The sequence below is a fragment of the Epinephelus fuscoguttatus genome, linkage group LG19 (assembly GCF_011397635.1).
Source record: "Epinephelus fuscoguttatus linkage group LG19, E.fuscoguttatus.final_Chr_v1".
Taxonomy (NCBI): Eukaryota; Metazoa; Chordata; class Actinopteri; order Perciformes; family Serranidae; genus Epinephelus; species Epinephelus fuscoguttatus.
The window spans coordinates 36316893-36337305 of record NC_064770.1 but is presented as its reverse complement, the minus strand read 5'-3'; the positions used below and the strand labels follow the sequence as shown (position 1 = coordinate 36337305).

General features: G+C 40.7%; 1 protein-coding gene and 1 non-coding gene across 3 annotated transcripts in view; both read right to left on the bottom strand.

Annotated features, from left to right (window-relative positions):
* The window catches only part of kri1 (KRI1 homolog), a 602835-nt gene extending 587266 nt beyond the window's left edge, over window positions 1–15569 (bottom strand). For both annotated transcript variants that reach the window (XR_007447829.1, XM_049560683.1), the window contains exons 1-15: window positions 15368–15569; window positions 15160–15230; window positions 14963–15065; window positions 14782–14881; window positions 11908–11962; window positions 11762–11811; window positions 11577–11682; window positions 11191–11268; window positions 11003–11112; window positions 10679–10907; window positions 10372–10542; window positions 3837–3912; window positions 3531–3649; window positions 3241–3403; window positions 1898–2028 (exon numbers count right to left, since the gene is read on the bottom strand). Coding sequence is in view for 1 of the 2 variants with exons in the window: in XM_049560683.1 (XP_049416640.1) it covers window positions 1898–2028; window positions 3241–3403; window positions 3531–3649; window positions 3837–3912; window positions 10372–10542; window positions 10679–10907; window positions 11003–11112; window positions 11191–11268; window positions 11577–11682; window positions 11762–11811; window positions 11908–11962; window positions 14782–14881; window positions 14963–15065; window positions 15160–15230; window positions 15368–15443 (1638 nt within the window). In the remaining variant the exon portion in view is untranslated. The remainder of the gene's footprint in view (window positions 1–1897; window positions 2029–3240; window positions 3404–3530; window positions 3650–3836; window positions 3913–10371; window positions 10543–10678; window positions 10908–11002; window positions 11113–11190; window positions 11269–11576; window positions 11683–11761; window positions 11812–11907; window positions 11963–14781; window positions 14882–14962; window positions 15066–15159; window positions 15231–15367) is intronic.
* LOC125880214 (Z30 small nucleolar RNA) lies at window positions 1348–1447 on the bottom strand. Its single transcript, XR_007448027.1, has one exon. It is a non-coding gene; the product is annotated as a Z30 small nucleolar RNA (small nucleolar RNA).
* Window positions 15570–20413: the final 4844 nt, after the last annotated feature.

Sequence of the window (20413 nt, the reverse complement as noted above, 5' to 3'; positions counted from 1 at the left end):
GCCTCTAGTGGACTTTCTGCAGACTTCCAGAGAAGAGTCGGGGGGGTCAGATAACAAATCCAAAATTTTGCTCGGGTGCGGCCCACTTGACATGCTGCTGTGTTGAGCTATAGCCTATTCAAGTGCTGGAGTTTGTTATTTACGTGACAATGCCTGAAGGCAACACAGGCTCTGCTCCAACTGAGTGTGTGTACAGTGCCGTGCTGCGCTGCGCTGCGCTGCGCTGCTGTGCGAGCGGTAGGGGTGGGGGAAATTTCCGAATCTTAGATGCATCGCGATTCAGACGTGGACGAATCTGAATCAATTCACAAACGTCCAAATTTCCAAATTTCAATTATTTAAATCTGTTAATTAGAGTAATACAGAAGGTTCTAAATAATGCGGAACTAAGAAGCGCGGTACGCGTCATCTCTGGGACACTTTGGGATGCGCACCTGGAGCAGACACGCCGACACATGCACAGAGGAAAACAAACATGGCTGTCCGCCACCCACCTCGCCATGAGATCCAAACAGCTCCTTCTAATTTAACAGCTCCTTCTACAACGTTGACGGCAGAAGCGAACTGGACAAGAGCCACGTTATATGTAAGCTGTGTCGTGCTAAAAGAAAATACTTTGGCAACACAACAAACATGAGAAGCCATGTAACTCGATTCCACCTGACGGAGGAGTCAGGGAGACGGCAGGCTGTTGTTGCTGCGGCAACTAGTGGCGCTACCGACCAGAGAACAATCGAGGAAGCAATTAGAAAGCTGCCACCCTCATCGGAAAAGGCCAAGCGAATTACGAAGGCCATCGTGGCATTTATTGCCAAGGATTTGCGTCCTTCTTCCGTCGTGGAAAATCAGGGATTTTGAGGACTGCTGCATATACTGGAGCCCAGATACACCATCCCATCCCGACACTATTTCACCGACACACTACAACCAAACCAAAACAGAAGTCATGGCCTCACTGTTGAAGGCAGGTAGGAACGCAGTTACATGTGATGCGTGGACGTCTGTCACCACCGAATCATTTGTTACTCTAACTGCGCATTTTATCTTGTGATTTAAGATAACTGCTGTTACCTTTGGTTCCGTACAACAAAGTTGTAACTTTCCAGTTTGCACACATTTCCATTTATATGTTTAACAAAATATAATGGAAATGAATTCAACTGTTTATTACAGAGGGGAACTGTAAAGGGGGGGGTCGGGGCGCCCGCTAATATCATGGTAGGGAAACATTGATAGTTTTATGTGAAATATTTGCAGGCCAGTATTTTGGATTTCTGTGACATTTATTCAACACGCCCCACGGTGTGTAAAGGTCTTTAGGAGTTAAATATTTGCTGCTGTGTGGTTCTGCTCAGAGAGAAGATTAAGTTGAGATCATTCCCTGGTCAGAGCTCTGCCCGGAGGAAGAGCAATACCAGATCAGTCACCTCACGTCTCATCACTGCAGCATCACCGACCAACATCCAGTCAGCATTCTATATATTAGACGGACCATTCTCTCGAGCGCGCCCCTGAAAAGCTACTGTCCAATCATGGCTCAGCAGCTGTAAGCAGCTCTGGATTTCTCCTTGTTGAAGTGACGTGTATGAGGCTGTAATCAGAGATATTCTGAATTTAAAGAGTCGGAAAGGTATTGTTTGGGATGAGCTACAGTTTGCTTCATTATCTAAATACAGCTGATTAAATGGAGGCCGTCACATCAGCTGGCAATGAGAAGCCGCTCCTGTCGAAATGAAATCGGCTTTTTATTCATTACCAACAGTTTTTGATGGCAAATCACTGTAAACTGTATTCTGTGCTGTGTGACAACAGGAGCTTGAGAGGAACAGTAACTACAGGAGGCAGAGCTTAGTGAATGGTCAGTAACCCAGAGGTGGTGAAGTGCTGCTGTTCTCACCTCATCAGTGGTCAGGCCGAAGTCATTGGCGAGGACCTGCCTGTAGCGGAACCTGCAGGGGAGGTCGTCGATGATGTCCTCGTAGTCCAGCTTGTAGTATTCATCCAGGTACTGCTCGAAGGATTTCTCCTCTGGAACACAAACAGTCCACAGTTAGATAACTGTTCAGAGGAGGACCTGTGATAGTCATGTTTCAGTGGCAGGCGGTTCACTGACACCAGGGTTCAGTGTTAATTTCACTGACGGAAACTATGATGAAAATTTTTCATCAGTGGCCTTTTTCCGTGACGAAAATGAGAGGATGACGAGCTAAAATCAGATCTTTATTAAAGAAACTAAGATGAGTCGTGATGAAATGTCAGTGATGGACTGTAAGACACTGAAAGTCGAGAACAGCCGTGCTTGTAATTATCTTCAAATCCCACAGGAGCCACAGGCTGGTAAACTCCAGTAAATAGTCAGTAGCCAGCAGAAACACTCACACTGGAGCAGCGTCAGCTGTTAGTGCGAGTTGTGAGCTGTAATTCAGCAGTAAACAATCAGCCGTGTGTGTCTGACTGTGGATGGCGGAGCTGCTGAATGGATTTGTGGAGTTTGTTAGTTGCAGCGGTGGCTGTTAGCAGCTAGCTCCGCTCGCAGCCAGCGGCCGTCGGACTCCACTCAGTCCGGACTGGAGAAGGTTTGTGGGTTGATGGTGTTTGACAGGCAGGTAGGAGGCTCAGTTATCTGTGAGTGTAGCTGTGCTGTAAGTAAACAGTCTGAACTCAGATCAGTTTTCTCTGACAGAGATGAAAGTTAAAAGCTAAGATGTTGCACATGAAGAAAGAAGTTATGTTTCTGCTTCTTAACAGTCACACGGATAAGTCAGAGTTTACAATGAACCTGGGGACAAATCCTAGATGTCTCACGTTAGCTATTTGTTGAGCATAAATAGAGAGATGTTGAGCTTTTCAAATGATGATCAGTAAGTGTGAGCTCGTAAATCAGCCCTTAAACCTGTCACACACTGCTGGAGAAATGACAGTTTGGAAGTGTGCACAAATTATTTGTAGTTGTAGAAAATTGTCTAAATGAAATTTTCATACAACCTGTCACCTTGATTCTAATTGCTGACACATGAATTAGCCTCACTGGATTAGTTTAAAGATAAAAAACAGAGAAAACATAATGACTAAAATGTTTTGAGCTTTCATCAACTAAAATTAATCTAAAACTAATAAGCATTTTCATCTCAGGACAAAGACTAAACCTAGCTGTCAAAATTAACACTGCTCAGGTGTCTGTCACACTGGTTTGATGTTAGATACTGATGTGGTATTAAACCAACTCTGACCAGCACTTACGTGGATCAAACACAGGCTTGTGTTTGGTGATGACTTCAGCAAAGTGAGACTTTTTTCTCCTTTTGCCCATTTGCGGCAGATCCTCTTTCTTCATCTTCTTCCTCTCTTTTATCTTCTTCTTCTTGGAGGCGGCGTGCTGGGTCGGGTCGTAGTCTGCATCCATCTGTTCCAAAAGAACAACATTTGATGAGCGAGTTTCTTTTTATCAGAACAAAAAAAACGTTGTACTGCTGATCTCAGAGGTAACCAACACGCTGTCACCATCACTCAGTAAAAATTAAACGACTCACAATGAAGTTTTCATCATCACAGTGGGGCCCAGAGGCGTCATTCTCCTCTTCTTCATACTCCTCTTCACCATAGTCCTCGTCTCGATCCTCTCCTGTCCACGTGTCCCAGTTCCAGTGCTCTGTTGCACACACAAGAAGCCATGGGTTACATCTTCACACTGTCTGATACCTCAATGCAGTTAACTGTGTTCAAATACACTAAGCAATGAAAAAGTATTTAAATGCTATGAAACTTCTCTACATAACTCGTCGCAAACTTTAAGGCTAAACTTCACATCAGCTAACAAGAGGCAAACAGAGTCTTACCCTCAAATTCATCATCATCCTCAAACTGAGGTTTCTCCTCTTCTTCTTCTCCATAATATTCATCTCCAAAGAATTTCTGCAAACAGGAAGGACAAATTAAAGAAAATGTCCCTGATGAGTTCAAATGTATCTAGAAAAAGAAACCATCAGTGTGTTTTCTTGGTAAAGAGCAGTGGTAGTTGTGTCTTCATCAGCAGAAATGTTGTCTGGTTTAAACCCTAAACTGACTTCTCTGAGGACAGGTCTAATTAGCCAAACACAGTCCACCTGTGTCAGCTGGGTGTGTTCCTGAGCAGCGTAACGAGTTCAACTCAACACACCTGAGTGAGCTGGAACAAGGTAGCTCTAATTCAGATTTCACTGCACATTCAGGTGGTGTTGGAATAATCAGAAAACTGAGCTCTTGACTTGAAAATTGACGTCAACGCCCCCTCAAACCCTTACAGCTTGACTAGACACTTTCCTTGGTTGCATCAGTGCTTCTAACATTTAGCAGGTCTGTCTGTGGGTCCGTACCGTGTAACATGCAACAGTGAGGGTCGATAAGCTGTTTAAACTGAGTGTGATCTGTCAGCCAGCAGCAGCAACCACATTACAGTCAGCTGACAAAACAAACAACAATGTCGGCGTGCAGGGCAGACGCCACGGTAGCTTCTCTAGTTATAGGTAATAAATACACATAAATAACTGCCTGCGTAAACGGTAATGATGGCAACATTTCATGAAAGCCTAAAAGGCATTCATCAGGGGCCTGTATCACGAAGCAGGATTAATGTCTCAGCGAGGTAACTTCAGGGTTAACCCTGGGTTTTCGGTCTCACGAAGCCGGTTCAGTTCTTATCGGGGTAGGTCACCATGGTAACTTACTCTGAACGGCTATCCTGCTCCGGAGCAGGGTAAGTTCAGGGTTGAATCTGATCCTATAAAAAGCACCACCCACTGGCCAATCAGCTGTTGGGAAAAAAATGACTCCGCTGACAGAAATGCAGCCCAGTCATGACGGGAAGTTTAATTCATTTGATTGATTTTGATTTGAAAGTTTATTTTGAAGATTAAAAAAGAAAAGAAAGCAACAACAACAGACAATGAAAAGATTGTTCAAAAAGGAGTGGAAAGAAGTGGAACTGTCATCCCACCCCTTCATAAGAAAGAAACTGATCATTTGCGGACACTTAATAGCACCATTAATTAGTGCCAACATTTTGTTTTGTTGGAGGAAATGATCCCTGTTAAAGATAATGGGCCTAACTGACAGCTTTGCTGCTGGAAATGTGGAAAGTAGCCTATCATGTCTACACTTCATGGTGTTTGAGGGATTTTCCTTTTTGTTTTTTAAAGAGGGACACTAGGTATATTTCTGCACAGCTGTTAATTTCTAACACAGCTCAATATCAGGATGATTTTATTCAGACTATCAGTTTGGTGTTGATATGATTTAATTGTGGCGTCAGCTTTAAGCTTTATTGTAGCATATATAACGTTATGACAAAGAAGACCAATTTATCAGACGCAATGATGTTAGACGATAATTGTAATACACGCAATTCATCTGCGCAGCATTGATTTCATGGGATTCAAGGGTGTGATCAGTGTCAGATGTACAGGTACAGGTACTGTAGCTACTTGAACCAGTGATGAGTAATTTAACCTACACATCATTTTATTTGCTCCCTTGTTTTGTCTTGATTTTTCCCTCTCTCCTCCTCTATTTCTTCTGTCCTTACTCATTTTTTTTTCTTCTCTATTATGTGATTTCATTGATGTTTTGACAGGGGAATTTCTTTGATAAGCTTTTAGTGGCTTCTAACCTCTCCGGCACTTTTCTTTTTTTAATCTTGTAAATGTTATACTGTCTGGTTTTAGCATTATGTGCAAATAAACTAATCTAAACTAAAACTAAACATTATTCATCCCGTTATGCGTTGCCACGCATGTTTCCTCCTCCTGCAGCTGCCACGGTGTTGGCCTTTTCTGTAATATTGCTTTTCTCCTTCCTTATATTTTAGTAGAATTAATCTCTGATCCTCACGAGAAATACTTTTTTCCCTCACATACGGCGCTTTGTGACGCTCAGTGACACTGCGCTTCTCTCATGATTGTGATTGATCCGCTGCGTGCGTGTTCACGGCTCTTGATGAAGCAACCCTGGGTTGAGTTACCGAGTTGATATCCAGCGTCGTGATACCGATTATCCTGATTGCCATTGTTAGGGTTAGTCGACCCAGGATAGGTCTGGGTAACCCAGGAAAGGTTGATCTCGCTTCGTGATACAGGCCCCAGTTCTCTGTTTCATCAATCTCTCGCTTTGTTTGCGTTTGTATGATCCAAGTGGTCGTGGTGACGTACAGTACAGGCCAAAAGTTTGGACACACCTTCTCATTCGATGTGTTTTCTTTATTTTCATGACTATTTACATTGTAGATTCTCACTGAAGGCATCAAAACTATGAATGAACACATGTGGAGTTATGTACTTAACAAAAAAAGGTGAAATAACTGAAAACATGTTTTATATTCTAGTTTCTTCAAAACAGCCACCCTTTGCTCTGATTACTGCTTTGCACACTCTTGGCATTCTCTCCATGAGCTTCAAGAGGTAGTCACCTGAAATGGTTTCCACTTCACAGGTGTGCCTTATCAGGGTTAATTAGTGGAATTTCTTGCTTTATCAATGGGGTTGGGACCATCAGTTGTGTTGTGCAGAAGTCAGGTTAATACACAGCCGACAGCCCTATTGGACAACTGTTAAAATTCATATTATGGCAAGAACCAATCAGCTAACTAAAGAAAAAGGAGTGGCCATCATTACTTTAAGAAATGAAGGTCAGTCAGTCCGGAAAATTGCAAAAACTTTAAATGTGTCCCCAAGTGGAGTCGCAAAAACCATCAAGCGCTACAACTGAAACTGGCACACATGAGGACCGACCAGGAAAGGAAGACCAAGAGTCACCTCTGCTTCTGAGGATAAGTTCATCCAGTCACCAGCCTCAGAAATGGCAAGTTAACAGCAGCTCAGATCAGAGACCAGATGAATGCCACACAGAGTTCTAGCAGCAGACCCATCTCTAGAACAACTGTTAAGAGGAGACTGCGCGAATCAGGCCTTCATGGTCAAATAGCTGCTAGGAAACCACTGCTAAGGAGAGGCAACAAGCAGAAGAGATTTGTTTGGGCCAAGAAACACAAGGAATGGACATTAGACCAGTGGAAATCTGTGCTTTGGTCTGATGAGTCCAAATTTGAGATCTTTGGTTCCAACCGCGTGTCTTTGTGAGACGCAGAAAAGGTGAACGGATGGATTCCACATGCCTGGTTCCCACTGTGAAGCATGGAGGAGGAGGTGTGATGGTGTGGGGTGTTTTGCTGGTGACACTGTTGGGGATTTATTCAAAATTGAAGGCACACTGAACCAGCATGGCTACCACAGCATCCTGCAGCGACATGCCATCCCATCCGGTTTGCGTTTAGTTGGGACGATCATTTATTTTTCAACAGGACAATGACCCCAAACACACCTCCAGGCTGTGTAAGGGCTATTTGACCAAGAAGGAGAGTGATGGAGTGCTGCGGCAGATGACCTGGCCTCCACAGTCACCGGACCTGAACCCAATCGAGATGGTTTGGGGTGAGCTGGACCGCAGAGTGAAGGCAAAGGGGCCAACAAGTGCTAAACACCTCTGGGAACTCCTTCAAGACTGTTGGAAAACCATTTCAGGTGACTACCTCTTGAAGCTCATGGAGAGAATGCCAAGAGTGTGCAAAGCAGTAATCAGAGCAAAGGGTGGCTATTTTGAAGAAACTAGAATATAAAACATGTTTTCAGTTATTTCACCTTTTTTTGTTAAATACATAACTCCACATGTGTTCATTCATAGTTTTGATGCCTTCAGTGAGAATCTACAATGTAAATAGTCATGAAAATAAAGAAAACGCGTTGAATGAGAAGGTGTGTCCAAACTTTTGGCCTGTACTGTATACACCGCTGATATCAGAATCAGAGGGTCGGCACCTTCAGCATGCCAATGCACCAAGGATGTTGAGTCTGCACACAATTTCACAGATATCAGAGCCAGCTGATCGCCGCTAAGTTTCACTGATGAGGCAGTGAGAGCGGAGTTTACATGGCCACATCCACACGACCCTTACAAACACAAACAAATCAAGGGAGGTAAGAGAGAGAACTGAGGGGTGTTCCAGAAAGCAGGTTTAGTGAAAACTCTGAGTATGTTAACCCTGAAATGAGGGAAACTCTGGGTTTTCAGTTCCAGAAAGAGAGGTAAGTCAAACTCTGAGTCAATCACCATGGCAACTGACTCTGTGAACCTAACCTGCCCACAGGCAGGTTTTCTGTCTCCTCGCTACTGCCGAGCGTGAAGCAAGCTGGCAGACACACATGGGCTGTCCGTATGTAGGAAATCCGATCCATATCAAGGCAGAATTAATTCACAATGCCTTACGCTGGGAGAGGATCTTCAGCCCCCTGTTAGACGTGCTGTCTTTCCCCAACAAGTATCTGTTTGAACGGTTGTGTTTCTTCATTATTCAATCATTTACCGGCCACACATATCCAATCTGACACACCACAGACGTGCGCTCTCATGAGAGCAAATGTGCATCGCGCTTAGGGTTGTGATCCGGATCTGGTTCTTTTTTGGAACCGGGTCCAAAGTTCCAGTTCCGGAACCGGTTCCATCACATTTGGCGTAACGGTTCCTGCAAACGGTTCCTAGATTGTAAAAAAAAAAAAAAAAAAAAGTCAAGTGCATTTCCATTAGAGTGCAGCACGGGCCGCATATTTCTGTCCGAACCCGACCAAGCCCGACATTATCTAATCACTAAAGCACTGAGTTTGTGTGACACAGTTGTCATGGTTACAGGCTATTTAACAGGCCGGGCGTGCGCCGTGGGTGCTCAACGAGACCTCTGTGTTTGAGATGGGAGCGGGAGGTTCGAGGCTTCCAGCGAGGGGAGCGGTAGAAACAAACAGCCAATGTGTGTGTGTGTTCTGTTCAGGTGTTGTCACGTAAACAACAGTGCCCAAGCATGAATGCATATACGTATTTTTTATTACATTGCTGTGGTTAATTTGAGGTAACAGTGTTACTGTAGAAATCAGAGAATGACTTTTTGTTGTTATATATTCTCAGGGAGATGATACAAGCTCTAAATCTGAAATACACACCACACACAAATGTGTATTTTCATCTAATTGTACTGTGCAACAGTTAGAATAAAGTTTTAGTATTTGTATGATTACATTTGTGTTTATTATATACTTGTTTAAGTATAGCAAGTATAATGAATATAATGTAGGAATCGGTAAGGAATCAGACCATTAAGAAGGGATCGGTAAGGAATCTGAATCGTTAAAATCCCAACCCTAATCACGCTACGTTTTTTTGTGAACGGTAGCTTTTGATATGACAATGGTGGCCTACAGTACATAATGACATAGGCACTGAAAATCAGATTTTATTCAAAACCACTCCACCACTTTTTCACCTGTATGCTAAGATTTTAATTAAGTGTGGTTAAATGTAAATTAATGACACGACTCTCAAGTTTTGATGTCAGTTCAGAGTGAGATTTTTGCTGGGTGGCTTATTGGGTATGACATTTTGCCTTAAACTGACAGGACAGTTAAGCGTGAAGGGGGGAAGAGACAAAGGGAGTGACATGCAGCACGGTGCCACAGGCCGGAGTCGAACCTGTTGAGTTGAAACCTGCAGTAAAAGCCATATATATGGGACGCCTGCTCTACGCACTAAGCCACCAATATCGCACCAAAGAAGATTCTGCTTGCTAATTTTCACACGCCACTTCTCTCTCCTTGGCAGCTTTAACGGTGTTACTTTTTTTTTTTTTTTTTTTTTACGAAATATATGCTCATATTCTCTGTAGGCATTCATGAGCACCTCCAATTCCACAGGTGTAAAATAAGTTGATGCTTTTTCTCTCCGGTTGCCATGGTGACTCGAGGTATCGGGGCTCCGCTGATGATGGCTTTTTATTGTGGCTGTGCACGTGCTTAACTCAAGATGTACCTACTCAGAGTTGATTGAACTAATTCAAATCAGCTGTTCTGGAACCGGATACTCAGAGTTTCCCAGCTCAGGGTCTGAGGGTCAACTCAGAGTTCAGGATTAGACTCAGAGTTTGTTGAACCTCCTACCTGGAACACCCCTCATATTGTCATTTAGATGCGTTCTCGCAGACTGGTCTCTTTGGTCTCTTGCTGTTCCTTGAATTTCAGCGTTCACCCCTTCTAACAGAAGTTCCTGAATCTGTCCAGTTAGATATTTACGTTGCCCTCTTCATGTAAACGACCTCTTTTTTACCCTTTATTGTTTGTTTTCTCCCAGTTTTGCACCAATCTAATGACAGAAACATCATAACACATTTGCGTTCTCACATACAGCTCCTACAGTCTAGAGAAGTTCAGGGTTGCAGTGCATGTGTGGAAGAGGCTGTAGTCTGGAGCTCTAAAAAACTTTTTATGTATCCATGTTATTGTGGCGGTTTGTGTTTCCGCTCACCTGCATGAGCTGGTCGTGTTTTTGTGGATCAAATTCTCCGTCCAGGTCAGTCTGGCTGAAGGCGAGCTGCTCGTTGCCGGTCAGCTCCTGAAGCGTCTTCAGCTTCTCCATGATCTCGCCTCTCTTCAAGTTCTTGAGCTGCTTCAGCTGCTCTTGCTTCTGCTCTTTCTCCTGTAAGAGACATTAGGAAAGGAAGCAAAGGAAACGCAGGTTTATTTTAGCTAATGAATGAGGACATATTGTGATTTAATACACGGCAGCAGAGAGAAAAAAAGGTTTACACTTAATTTTCTTTAATGAAACACACCTTTTGCTTCCTTTCTTTCACTTCCTCCCTTTTGCGTTTCCTGCGGTCGTCTTTGGAGCGTACAGACGTGGCGATGTTACGGGGATACGTCTTGATCTGCTGAGCGTCAGGCTCTTCAAAGCGGAAGTTGTAGCTTCTCTCAAAGTCCTCCTGCCTCTCCAAGAAAGTCTCCCCTTCCTCTTCAGAATCCTCCACGTCATCCTGGACCACCTCATCGTAGGTTGGGATCCTGAACACATCACGTGAGTTTGAATGTTTTATGTCACCGCCACCTCACAGGTCACTAGGAAAACAAAACTGAGATCCACACAGGCAGCAACGTACCGGTCGTCATCGTCGTCCTCATCGAGGTAGCCCTTGTTGAGGACGTAGTCTCTCAGGAAACACTCCTTCTCATCCAGCTCCGGGTCGTTCCAGTAGTCCCTTAAATATTTCTGTTCAACACAAACCAGTGTCATCACTGAGCAAACCTCAAAATGTTTGTACCATCATCATACTTCACACACACTCACCATGTCCTTCACCTCCTCCGGACCCTCGAGGTCAGCCTGGCCTTTCAGCCACTCCACATAGTCCGCCTCCTCTTTATCCTGCAGACACACAGGAGTGCAGGAGTTCATCCTGACCTTTTTTGATGCTTTTGTAAATCAGACAAATGTTAAAATGTGCAGCTCTCATTGCTTTGTTTCTTTTTGCCTTCATTTCGTATTAAGAAAATATGACTGAATAAACATTTAAATATTACTTCAAAAAGTAAATTAACTGTTATATTGACTGAGCAATAAAAAAATGAACAATTGGTAAATTCATTTTTAGATAAAAAAAAAAAGGAAAGTCAGATGAATCAATAAAAATGAATCCTCAGGTGCAGCCCTAGTAACTGATAACAGCCTCTGACCTTCTCTTCCTGTGTCTTCACCCTCCTGGTCAGCAGCTCAGACACTCCTTCTCCCTCACCGCCGTCGCCATCGTCTTCATCGCTGTCCTGGACAAACTTACGGAAGCTGAGGAGAAGTTTTAGTTTCCCTTAATAGTCTGTTAAGAATTATTCTGCCAGACATCTGCAGAGTATTTGAGTCTCACCTTTCCTTCAGCTCCCGCTGCTCTTGAATGTAGCTCGGAGAGGCAGCTCTCTTTGGAAGAAAACATCAACAGTTAATAAAACATCTGTCACCAGTAAGAACATCTGTATTCCTGAGGGAGCAACATCATTTCGTATCAGGGTCTACCTCTATTCTCCTGACGGCTTCCTCGTCATCACTGTCATCGTCATCCTCGTATTTACTGTGAAGTAAAAACAAAATCAGAGATTAGGTAAATAATAGAGAAATAATGAATCTGCAACAGGTTCAACACTCGTTTAATAAAAGGTTTTGATATGAACAGACTGGCCGACAGCGACGAGATTAACAGTCTGAGTCTGTTGTTGTTGTCCAGCCTCTCACACATTTTCATGGACAAAATTTCAACTTTTCAAGGACCTGTAATCTTGTTTTTCTTCAGCGTTTCTCAAACATATTGGACTCAAACTCTATTCAAACATTAGGCTCGTTCGAGATGAGCCAGGCCTGCGCAGATTCAATCACCAGCAATCGCTGCACGATGCATGTCAGTTAGTTTTGTGTAGGAGTGACCCCGAATAGTTGATGATTCAGTGATTCGATTCAGAGAAGTCTGATTCGACTGCCAGTCTTGCCATCGAATCGTCGCAAAATGTGGTTATGAAACAAGACCGTACCATTCTGACTATATGGGGGTGCTCACTGCTGCTGAACATCTTGATTTGACATAGAATGTATTTGTTTTCTAGTAATTCATGATATATAGCCTATTTTGATACAAACAGCAGCCTAATTTCTGTTAATAAAAAACTGAAAATGATGTATGCGTTTAATCAGTAGGCATAATCATTACTACACTTGAATAAATCACCCAGTTGCTCGATCCAAATAAGCAGAGGTGAGTGGGTGCGCTGCAGGACCATCAGAGCAGCATCGAGGCCTACGGTGATTTATGGTGGCAGAGCGCATAAACACACTTCAGAGGAGGTATGTGCTCTCAAATCAAACCTTTTTGAAGGATTATCCGTTTACCTCAAGTGTTTTGAAACAAATTTCACCGCTGATTGTTTTCTTGATGGACTCTGATTTTTATTTGGCTACTTTTTGTCCGACGTGGCCAAGCGATTGAGAGCGGTGACACGCAGTCCGTGTGGATGAACTTGTATGAACCTGAGTTGATTAATGAAGTAACTTGAAGTCAGAAAGAAGGAAAACTGTTTCTAAACCTTTCGATGATGTTTTTGGATGTTTATCCACTATTAAATGGAAAAACCTCTGTCCCTCCGTCCGCCTGTCATCATCCGTTTTCCTCCTCACTGCTTTGACGTTTTTCTTATTCCTCTATACATAACACATCCCTGGGTATGGACTAGTTATAATTTATCATCTAATAATACCAACTGAAGAATTAAATTTGTTTATTTGGGTGTTTTAGCTCTTTTCTCTGGAGCAGAAACTGACGCAAATGAGCTCATTCATCAATGAGGGGGAAAACAGCATGATTCGATGATTAGTCGCCTAAAGGAAAAATCTGTCAAATCAGACTCGACTATGAAAATTCTTAGTCGGGGACACCCCTAGTTTTGTGTCCAACTCCAAAAGTGGAAAGTGAAAATCTCATGAGAGTGAGGTGCCCACAGTTTTTAGAGCCAGACGCTGCAGCTGCTCTCCACCAACTGCAAGACCCAGAGCATGATGGGAAATGCCTGGCTCTGATCTGATCTAACAGCTGATTGGTTTAGATGTCGATTCAACAAGATGACGTTTGAGAGGCCGTTTACACGTACACAGTGGTTTTGATAAACGGAGACATCTTCCTTCGTTTGTGCCCTTCGTTTACACGCAAACGGAGATTTCTCCTCTGAAAACGAGTCTTTCTAAAAACTCCGGCCAGAGTGGAGATTTTTGGAAAACTCCGGTTGCGCGTTTGCATGTAAACTGAGATAAACGGAGATAAACGGAGTTATAGGCAGCCGACGTCACAGTATGGGCCGGAACTTGCGCCTGTGTCAAAAGTGCGACCTATGTTGCTATGGTGACAATGGATACACGGAAGGCTTAAGCTTCTCGTTACACTGCCACCTACAGGTTTGGCATGCTCTTGTGTATATATACACGGATAAGTGTAAACAAAGATCTTTCTGAAAACAGAGACAGTGAAATGTCCGTTTATGAAAATAGCCAGCCACGTGTAAACGGCCTCTTAGACTTTTAAATTTTGTTGAATTTCAGACATGTTGTGTGACTGATGGTGAAGTTTAGTTGTCACAGACTAAATACATTCATCATAAACTATACAGAGTCTACTGTATATTAACACTGGACTGTTTTAATGGGATGAGAGAGTTTTGGTGACTTCCTGTGCGGACTGAGGGCTGCTTGAACAAGCCTGTTAGTCCTGCTAGTAAGCATACATTAAGGGAGAGACAGAATGCAAGCTGAAAATAAATATGCGCGTGCAATGGTTAATATAACTCTGTCACACATCCACGGATATTAGAGCAATGTCACCCCGTCACCCTCAGAAAATAAATTTGCGGTTTTCGTACCTTACTAGGAGGGTTATCAACTGAGAATTAGTGTGACAGATTCATTATACACAACAAAATTCCGTGACTTTTCCGGGTTTTCATGACCGTAGGAACCCTGTATAATGTGCGCAATGTTTTTTTTTTCAAACAATATTTAAACATATAAATTTAATTTTGATCAACTTTAAATGATTTCTGAATGTTTTCTTACGTAAAAACTCGTGGACTAGTCTAAGTTTTAACTTCCAATTAAGCCTCACGTCAGGTAAATTAGTCATCGGGAACATGGGGCCAGAAATGTGACTGTGGAGCAGTCAAAAATATTATGTTTATTTTATTTAGAAAGGGACAGTGCACATGAATTAACATGATCACTTAAGTCACGTAAATGTGTCAGATTCAGCCATACAGGATAATTTTCATCTGCAATCCCCGGCAGGTTGATGGTATATGTGTGTGTCAGAAAAAGACTTTAAAACAACAAATGATGGCACATCAGCAGGTCACTCACCCCTCCCTCTCCAGTATCACTTTACGTTCATAGTCCTTCAGGTACATGGGCTTCACTGCTGTCTTCGAGGTTGACGGCTTCTCATCACTGATGGATGCACCTGAAATAAAATGATGTGTATCTTAAAGATGTCCTTGAAACCTTGAACGCAACACCAATGACAGTAGTCCACAACAATCACCTTCTGAGAAGAACTTAGCATCTGTCTGATAGATCTTTGGGTCTTTCTTCTTCAGCAGTGACAATGTCCTGTAAAAATCCCTCTCAGTTTCAGGGTCCAGCTCCTGAGAGGGAAAATAAAACTCAGTCAGGAAACATGATGCACTTTAAACGTTGCTCGGACACTTGTTGAGATATGAAAGCAGCAGCGATACTAACCACTTCACTGTCATCAGAGCTGGACTCAGACGACTCAGTCTCATCTCCTCGGTCTCCGTATTTGTCCTTCACTGCACAACAACACACAACACACACATATTACACCCACAAATATCACAACATCGCAGAACACAACTCAGAGCTAGCTACACGTCCCCACGTTGTGTTGTTAGCCTGTTAGCCGTGGTTAGCTAGCTGTGACACTCACGTCTCTGTAGTTCTTCCTTCTGTCGGTATTTCTCGTATTTCTGAGCGAACTGGGAGTTTATTTTTAACTCCGACATGGTTTTAATGAAGAAAACAGCTTTTTGATACAGTTAAAACTACACACTGTTAAAGGGACGCCATCCCTGCTAAGGCGTGCGCGTGTGGAGAACTGAACTACGTAGTTTCCGGTCCTGACGTCATAGATGACTTACACTGTCCTCCAGGGGGCGCGCTAATACTAATTTCCTCTAATCAAATTTTGATTGACGGTGTTCACCACTTTATATTTAGATTATTTATGATATTTTAATTATCTTATTTATCATTTTAAGTATTTATAATATTTTATTTATTTTGAATATTTTAATTATATCAATTATCATTTAAATTATTTATAATATTCCATTTTTAGAATCTTTCATTATTTTATTTATCAATTTAAGTATTTATATTTTATTTATTTTACTTATTTTATTCATTTTTAATATTTTAATTATATTAATTATCAAATTATTTATAATATTTCATTTTTAAAATCTTTCATTATTTTATTTATCATTTTAAGCATTTATAATATTTTATTTATTTTACTTATTTTTAATATTTTAATTATATTAATTATCAAATTATTTATAATATTTCATTTTAAAAATCTTTCATTATTTTATTTATCATTTTAAGTATGTATAATATTTTATTTATTTTAATTGTTATTTTGTTTATTTTTTAATTTTTAATGACATTTATTATAACTTTGATTATTTCTAATATTTCATTTATTTTAATCATTAATAGTATTTGAATTATTTTGATTATTATTTTATTTATTTTCTTTATTTATTTTCTATTTATTTATTTCTTTTTACCTTGACAGACTGAAGCAAATCTCTAAAATATGTTGTTAATTTTCTTAATTTATAGAGAAAATGATTTATTTCACTAACATTCAGAACATTTTGTTTTCTAACTTTCTTTTACACTTTTTATAATTAAGTAAAACTCACTACTTAATTTCCTCGCAATATCCTCCTGAGACCCGAGCTTTTGTTTGGTATGCATTTTTAATTTCTCCTAGCTATTTGCCATCAGTACCCTAGGACCCAATTAGTATAAAAACACTAAACATTGTCAACAATAATTAAGTCCCAGTGTCCTCAAATAAAATGTCAGTGAAGGTCCAATGTCCTCAAACGAGATGACAATACAGTTCCAATGTCCTCAAATGAGACGATAATAAGGTCACAGTGTCTTCAAGCGAGTAGGCCTACTTCCTAATTAACAGCGTCTTTTCTTGTTACTGTCGCTAAAATTTGTCAAATTTGTTGTCATATCAAATTGCAAACATTATTAATCAGAAATAATCAAGTTTCAACCATAAATTTGATCAGGTTTTGTCCTCTTTTGTGTCAGGGTCAACTGCAGACTGACTTGGCGGAGATGGCTGCCATCTTGTTTTTACATGGATTAGTGTATTGTGCTCTTACTGCCACTAGATGGCACCAAAAACCGGTCCACGAATGAGGACAATCGGTCTAAGTTAAGTAGCATATATACCCTCTCCAATGGCTCCCTCTGGTTTTGACACAAATTATATGGAAACAAGTAACTGTTAATTTTAAACATTCAGACTTACATTTGTCATTGTTGTAGGTCTAAAGTGATAATTGCATTCTACAACTATAAAGATGTGCAGCCTGTATATTGAATTAAAACATTTTTTAACATTTCATCAACTGTAATGTGCATCGTATGTCTACAGACTGGTGCCTTCTCCGCTAAACTTTGTTGAACCTAAGTAGCAGTGACTAGCACGGAGTCTTGGAGGAAAATAGATGATTTAATAGTGTGTGGACAGATTCATTTGCTTTCACCACCAACCCTGCAAAGTTTACGTACTAAATTAAAATAAATATCCCATTGAAGAGTAGCCACCTTTTTGTTGCTTTCTGATGTCGCAAGTCACTGCCCACGCGTCGGATTTCGACGGCTTTGGAGTGAGAGCAGGCTCTCAACACCAATACACAGCACTAAGTACAAAAGGAGTTATATAGTTACTGAAGTTAAATATCATTACGTGATCATAGATTCAAATCTTAATTTTATATATTAAAATCAAATTTTCCAAAACAACAGAGCCATTCAATACAACATAGTGAGCGTTAGACAAATTAGGAAAATTCAAATCTGAATAAAAAGCCAATTTAATCAGTCATTAAATACATTCTGTTATTCATTTTTTTTTTCTGTGCATGTCATTTCCTGTCTCTCTTTTCATTTCATATATAATAAATGCATAAATTACCCCCAAATTATGAACAAACAAACTGTTAAAACTAGAAGATTTTCTGAGGAGACAAACTTTAAGAGGATATGTTCTTTTAAGAGTGGGTGGATACTGGGAATTTACCTACAAAACATTATAACTCCTCTATCAACAACTTTAATCAAATATTATTAGTAGCACCATTGGTCAAGCTGTTGTCTGGTGAGGAGTGTGTGCCTCCCAAATAGGAGTGGTCTACATCCAAACACAGTCTGAGCAAAGGTCAGTGACGGTCCGACTGGCTGGTTTTGTTTATGTAGGATCGGGTGAGCACTGATGTCGTATCATCACACTTTGGCAGATTGAACATCAGGTGGAACTTACTGGAACCTGCTCAGAAATATTACCATTATGAATTTGTGTGATTGTACAAAATGGCATGTTTAATCTGCACCAACATGTGAACAAAGAAGAAATACTATATTAGCTTTATGAATGAAGTGGAGTCAGAAGTATAAAAGTAAATCACCGCAGAAAAAACTGTCTTCAGTGAAGTGGATTTCTTTCAATCTGAAAAACACATGCAGTGAGTGGAAAACATGACTCCCGTAGTATTTATTCCATTCATCTGTGGGACCTACTGAAATCATCCAGTCTGCTGCACATGACCTCTGTGGTGAAATTAATGATTAATGATGTCAGATTCAGACAAAACCTTTCTTAGAAAAACAGATGTTTTCTGTGGTCTGTGAAAACAAATTGTTCCCCAGGAATCTTTATAACTGTTTGGACAATGAGAAGTTGAAAACCAGTGATGAATCGGGAAGGGTTCACGCTAGGCATGGATGTCGTAATAGTCCATATACAGTGTATTTTGTCAGAGGGAGATTTGAGAGTTGGCATAAACTGTGTGTTTTCGTATCTGCGTGTTTACCCACATGTCTACGAACATGTCACTGCATCTTTCACCTGTTTGGGTTATCACTTAAACACTTCCTCTCTTCCTCAGCCTTGAATTTTACACGTGACATATATAATGGTGGGTTTGACCACAGATTGGCAGCAGGCTCTCGAAGCCGTTTTTTCCCCCCTCTCCTCTCAGACAGCTGCAAAACATTGTTCATGGAAGGTATGGCCACGAGACTGTAACGCACAAGTGATTTAATCTTCATGTATGATAACTTGAAACTCATTCAATCTTTCAAAGTGCAAATTAAAGTCCTTGTTTTAAGGAAAACATCAATAAACACAATAAACTGCTCATGAACATGTCTACCAAGCTGTGCCTGGAGTCATGGAAAACTGCTTGCCCTTGTACAAACACAAATCAGTTCAACATACTACACATCCCCTGACAATTTAGTATGTTACCCAAGTTGACAGTGCTCGGTCTCAGCATGTAAAAAATAAATAAATATTACCAGACTATGAAGGTTGTTCATAAATGACCATATTTAGAGTGTACAAACTTTGTATAATACGCTCCAGCTCCCATGTATGTGTTATCTATTTTATGTGCATAAATAAAATACAGAGACTTTCCCCACACTCACACTGTTGTTACTTTTCCTTTCTGTGGTCTCACGCTGCTGGAGGATTTCGAAGAAACAGAGGTTTTGAATTTCACTGAGACAGCCAGACTTTCTAGGAAGAAGGTCCGGGGTTCCAAAGAACTACAAAACACAGCCAGCCCTCCTGGAAAAAGACAGAGAGACGTAAAAAAAAAAAGTGAACCCCACTTCACGTTTTCTGCCATGTCCGCATACCACAGCTGCTGGATGGAAAACAGTGGACACATGCTGCTGTACATCATTCAAAACTCATCCGCCACACATGTTAAGCAGCATTTCAAACACATGATAACAACACAGACAGGGAAAGGTAGACGTGGCTTTACACCCTGTAATAAAGGGAAAAACAATGCCACTAATACACAATGGTTTTGCAAAGACATTTCGAAACAATTGAAAAATAAATCACAACCATGACTCATAGTGTGTTTTCACTTTACATGAGTTCTGCTAAATTGAAATTCTTATAAGACAAAGAGTCCAAATAAACATTCAGTTACACATGCAAACTATTTTAAGGCAGTGATTCACAACCATAAGATACTGCTGCAGGAGCCACGGTATTTGGACAGATTGTAGCTCAGCTAATGAACTCAATTAATCAACCAAATCAAAAACAAACAAATAAAAAAAAAAATCAATTGTAACGTGATTAAAAATATATATCTACATATTTAGGTTGAGGAGGAATATACTCAGCTAAATAGGATTTCAAATTGATGTGATGCTGACAGCACTGACATCATTTTTTTTTAAAAAGTAATAGATAAAAAGCATAGAAAATAGTTAGCTAAAAGTAGCTAATGGATAAACAGTTGAAAACATTAGCTAAAGTGATTAAAGAATGAACAGTTGAAATAGATATCAAAAAGTGGCTAATAGATAAACAGTTGAAAATGTTAGCTGAAAGTAGCTAGCGGATAATCAGTTGAAATAGTTTGCTAAAAATGGCTAATGGAAAACAGTTGAAGTAGTTTGCTAATAGTAGCTAATGGATGAATAGTTGAAATAGTTAGCTAAAAGCAGCTAATGAATAAACAGTCGAAACAATTAGCTAAAGGATACTAATGGATGGACAGCTGAAATAGTCAGCTAAAAGTTGCTAATGGATAAACAGCTGAAATATTCAGCTAAAAGCAGCAAGTGGATAATCAGTCGAAACAGTTAGCTAAAGGATACTACTGGACACAGCTGAAATAGTCAGCTATTTATT